We start from the raw sequence: 5,528 nt of genomic DNA, 5'->3' as shown, positions 1-5,528 counted from the left end.
CCTAGGGTTGATAATGTTGATTATAATCCGGCTAATTAGGCCTTGTTTATTGATCCTTGTATTAATTATATGTTTTTAGACCACGAACAAGCGGGAAAAATCCAGAAAGGGAAGATTTAAGTGCCTTAGGGGATTCAAGCTTGGATTCGACGTAGGTGATGGTTGTGATTCTATGATTGTGTGATATATGTTTGTTCTTGCTTCATTATGATACATTTATGTATATGAATGTTGCATTATTGATCACACTTGTTGTAAATGAGATAGATGAATGATGGTTACTATGAAATCATGACTTAAATGTATGATCTTGAGGATATACTTGTGATTGTGGTGTGTTGAATGGATCGGTTTCCACGTTTCGGCATAACTAACTTGGATCGGTCGCCACGTTCCGACATAACTAACTTGGATCGGTTGCCACATTCTGGCATAATTATGGGATCGGTTGCCACGTTCCTGCATAATTATTGGATCGGATACCACATTCTGGTATGTTAACTGTTTGGGTGTGGGTTCCATTAGAGGACCATTGAATAGTGTTTCGTGAGAGGACCATTGAATTGTGTTGTGTATCTACTTGTGATGAGTTCATTCATATCTAATGATGATTGGTATTTGAAAACGGTATGTTGCTCGAAATTTATATAACTATGATATGTGAGATTCGTGAAGTTCTTCATTGTTCGTATTTGTTAATGATATTGTATATGTTTGATCTGTGATTGTGATTATATTGTTGTATTGACTAATGTATGTTACATTTATCGGGATAGCCGCGTGATCCTACCAGTTGACTGTGGTTGTGTACTGATATTGCACATGTTTGTTCTTTGTTGAGTATAGGGCATTTTCAGGCGACTATTGATAGACCTCAGCTAGGTGACTATTGAGCACGACCGGATTCAAGGGTGAGACAGTTCTTTTAGGCTGCCATGGATCTCTCTTGTTTAAGTCCACCCTTTTTGAACTGAGAGTATTTATTTAAGCTGTTTTGTTTAGCTTCGGGGTTGTACCCTTGTTCATAGACTTGTCGTTATTAGAGTTTTGGTGCATTGACTTTCAGGTTCTAGGGGTTGTTTATGGGGACTCCATTTTTATAGTCATTTAAACATGCTTTCGTATTTTAAATGCATAGTTTTTGGTTAAGTTGTTTAGTCTGGGTTGTAGTATTGGTTCTCCCACCAGATGGTTAGTGTGGTTGCCAATCACAATGGTCTGGGTCGTGACACGTACTCTCACACCGATATTTTATTTTTCGTATTCTTGTATTTTTATTCTCATTTTGTTTGGAATCTTTGCTCGGGACGGATTTTGGAACTACTTTGTCTTCCCAGAGTATTAGTTCAATTGCTTATGTTTCAACTTTCCCCTTATATGCTCGTACATTCAATGTACTGGCGTCATTCGATCTGCATCTTATTTATGATACATGTATAGGTGTTCAGGGTCATGAAAAAGCACTTCATTGATCCCATTTCATTCTAGCTAGCTTTGGTAGACCTCTTTTCTTTCCGAAGGGTTCCACGTTTACATTCTTTAGATTTATTAAGATATTGTGGGTCTTGTGCTGACATCTATCGTAGTATTTAGAGGCTTCATAGACAGTAGTAGTTGAGGAGTCTTTTTCCCTTTCCCTTGTTAATTTTTTGAGACTTGAGCTGCCTTCTTATGGCTATTTGAATATTTCCAGACGTTTCTGAGTTTATCAATAGTTGAGACAATTGAGTTAATCTTTGCATTTGAAGTTCTTATCTTTGATTAATGTCTTCCCCTGAGTACTAAGCAAGGCCAAGGATTCGCTTGGGATCAGTGATGGTTCTACAGTGCCGGTCATGTCTAGGGTGTAGGCTCGAGGCGTGACAGAAGGGAAGGGATTACATTTCATTAATGAGGAACAATACGATAGTTGGACTTTTTTAAGGTAATATGATTCAGTATACTCAAACAAGATATCACAATAAAAAATAAATAAAAATACTATATTAATATTATATGTGTATTGCATGGATACGTATATTAGTAACGTATATATACAACAATGATAGAGACAAGACCACAATTAAAAATTTTAAAAATACATTCTCTCATACTCATTTTAACATTATGTCAAACACATACTTCCTCGATTTTATTGTTTGTGTTCAGGTAGAGTTGAATTTTATTTAGTTGCTTCTATCGAATATGACCCGTTTATATTTGACCCTCCCCGACCAACTTGCATACTTATCTTTTTAAACCCCCTCGATGAAAATCATGCCCCTGCCTTAAAGTTTGCAATATTTGCAATAATTTGGCGTGTTACCGTTTAAGATTTATATCCATGTTGAGATTATTTCCCCAGAAGATGTCTTCTTAACTCTAACATTGATCCGTTTGGGAAATTCTTTCAATAAGTTGACTTCAACTTTTACCTTGACACAACTAGGTCTAGATTTTCTTATTGTAGCCATGTCAACATTTAACTGTTTTCCCACTGCTTTGGACATCGTAAACAAGGATTCTTTAACGAAAAAATTAGGTGATACGGATGAAACAGAGGTCCATGCTAAGGTAGTGGTAGTTTCCGCCTCTTGGTTGAACTAGGATTCCCACTTTAGAGGTCGCATCTGATAGTATACCCATCTTTAGCATTCAAAAATATGCCAACTTTTTACACGACATTCAAGTAATATTGTAGTAGTAAGGCGAATTAGGATGTGTCTATCACTCAAGAATCTTGCCTTACATTCCGTCTTGAATCTCACACAGTAAAGGACCAATTTTAAGATCTCTTCTAGTTCTGATCAGCCAAAAGAAAATTTTCCAATTATGGCAAACGGTAAATCTTCTTTAATGATTATGGTCTCAACCTCTTCTTCCTCCCATAATACAATTGTCTCTCCATGGATGTAAGTAATATATTTAATAGGGATAGGCGTTGTGATTTTGTCTTCTACTTTATTCATAGTCGTTGCATAGTTCAATGGAGTTTAGGGAATAGGAGGAGAAATTTAGGGCCTATGTATTTGTATGGTATTATTTAGTACTATATTTGGTAGAAATTTAGGGCCTAGGTATAACTAATTCATGGATTAGTTATACACCATACATAGTATAGGATGTATAACTAATACCTTACATTTGGTGATATTAGGAATACATAGAATTTAATACCATGGTACTAATCTATGTAAAGACAAAAAGACCCCTCAAATCCTTTTAACGGGTTTATTTATTTTCTGCATTTTATAGTTTATATTTGTACTAGTAAATTTATTTGAATAAATAAGTTTACAAATTTTATTATTTAGAGAGAGTTGTTTGTTGATAATAAATCCAATACAAAACAATATAATATTTGAATGTGAGTTTTTTAGCATTTACAAATTGAAAAGGCAAATATATCACCACATGATATATATATTTATATATAAGCATTTTGGAGATAAATACCAATTAGAAGGTCAGAGACGATCCAGAAAGCACTTGATCATATCATGATCTGATTTGTAAGACTACTTAATTAGGTATTGAGTAACACGGTATAAATAATAATAACATTTAAAAATCCAAACCCCCGAGTATACTTGATGTGATACATTGTATGTATCTAAATGATGATCGACTAGGAAAATTCAATAGTAAATGCAAAACTCGTGTTATTATCAAAATAAAAGGGTTTTATTAATCATTTAATATACATTTTTTTAAATGTTCTCAAATAAAATAGCAGTCAAATGCAATCCAATAATATAATTCTAATCAGGAAAAATCTCTAAATGATGATCGACTAGGAAAATTCAATGGTAAATGCAAAATTTGTGTTATTATTAAAATAAAATGTTTTTATTAATCATTTAATATATTTTTCAAAAATATTGTTCTCAAATAAAATAGCGGTCAAATGCAATCCAATAATATAATTCTAATCAGGAAAAATCTCTAAATGATGATTGACTAGGAAAATTCAATGGTAAATGCAAAATTTGTGTTATTATTAAAATAAAATGTTTTTATTAATCATTTAATATATTTTTCAAAAATATTGTTCTCAAATAAAATAGCGGTCAAATGCAATCCAATAATATAATTCTAATTAGGAAAAATATATAAATGATGATCGACTAGGAAAATTCAATGGTAAATGCAAAATTCGTGTTATTATTAAAATAAAAGGTTTTAAATAATCATTTAATATATTTTTTAAAAATATTGTTCTCAAATAAAATAGCAGTCAAATGCAATCCAATAATATAAATCTAATTAGGAAAAAAATGAATTGTCTAATTATAATCATCAACATCTATATCATTAAGTTATTTTAAACCACAATTTCTTATATAAAGTTCTTGGTGTTAAGACCAAAAATCACAATTTCTTTGTGATAGTTTAGACATAACAAGAAGAATTAGCAAAGGTCGTCAAAGGGTTGACATGGTGAAAATAAAGAGTGCTAGAAACTTAGGAGTTACGTTTTCTAAGCGACGTGCTGGTCTGTTCAAAAAGGCTTGTGAACTTTGTACGCTATGTGGTGCTGAAATTGCCATTGTTATATTTTCCCCGGACGGTAAAGTTTTCTCCTTTGGTCACCCTAGCGTGGACACGTTGGTGGAGAGGTTCCTTGGGAGGAACCTCCCTCCACCAAATAACGATGTCCACAATCAACAAATCGTGAATCTTAGAGAAGTTCGTATTCGTGAGCTCAATACCAAGCTCATGAACCTCGAGGGGGTTCTCCAGATGGAGAAAAATCGCGGAGAATCCCTTCGAGAATTTAGGAAGAGAGCTGATGGTGTATGGTGGGAATCTCCCATGGAAGAACTTAACTTATTCCAACTTCAACACTTGAAGAAGGCATTGGAAATTCTGAAGCAAATGGTTGAAAAAGAGGCACAAATGGTGAATAATAATGCATTCCCATTTCAGACATTGGGAAGTGCCTGGACTCCTCCTAATTGTGCTAGCTAAAGTTCTTCATATGGACTCAATGTTGGTGGACCTTTTGCTAATGGGGTTAGTGGATCTACTTCTTCCATAGTTCCCAATTACTAGTTCAGCCGTCATTCCTAGTGCGCGCGTTATGGAATTGTCGAAAATAAAATATTATATTAAATGTCTAGGTTCATTTGTCATTTGAGTTATCCTAAGTGTTGTGTTCATCAGTTATGATTCAGTTGAAGTCAGTACTAAGTGTTGTGTTCATCATGTAATGTTTATCCGTTATGATTCTAGTAATTTTAATAATATATGTTATGTTATTAGTCCATTGCCATGTTGATTTTATCCTTTTGAATTGCATTACATATTAATTTCTAGTTTATCAATGATATTACAAACGTCTGAGGAGTCTCCTCCTTGAAGATCTGCTTCTACAACTCGTAGATATTTTAATTTGTGAAACACAACATCTTCATTTAGTGTCCAATCTATTCGAGGGAACCCTTGGAGATTGGGTAAATTAGCCAGCAAAGTCATGACTTCCCAGGGTACACAAGTACCTTTAAATCGGAACTCCTTGAGATTAGATTGCGAGTTATTCTTATGAT

At 33.7% G+C, this 5,528-nt stretch overlaps 1 protein-coding gene across 1 annotated transcript; it reads left to right on the top strand.

Annotated features, from left to right (window-relative positions):
• The first annotated feature begins 4,416 nt into the window (after positions 1-4,416).
• Positions 4,417-4,950, top strand: LOC125812066 (agamous-like MADS-box protein AGL62). Its single transcript, XM_049491557.1, has one exon. The coding sequence runs from the start codon at positions 4,417-4,419 to the stop codon at positions 4,948-4,950; it is 534 nt and encodes a 177-aa protein (XP_049347514.1).
• The last annotated feature ends 578 nt before the right edge of the window (positions 4,951-5,528 follow it).

The sequence above is a fragment of the Solanum verrucosum genome, unplaced genomic scaffold (assembly GCF_900185275.1).
Source record: "Solanum verrucosum unplaced genomic scaffold, falcon-dt-bn FXZP01000383.1, whole genome shotgun sequence".
NCBI classification, from domain to species: domain Eukaryota; kingdom Viridiplantae; phylum Streptophyta; class Magnoliopsida; order Solanales; family Solanaceae; genus Solanum; species Solanum verrucosum.
This window is presented reverse-complemented; position numbering and strand designations above follow the sequence as displayed.

Bases quoted from the DNA above. Each gene is read 5' to 3' on its own strand.
- LOC125812066 (XM_049491557.1), top strand. From the start codon at position 4,417: ATGGTGAAAATAAAGAGTGCTAGAAACTTAGGAGTTACGTTTTCTAAG.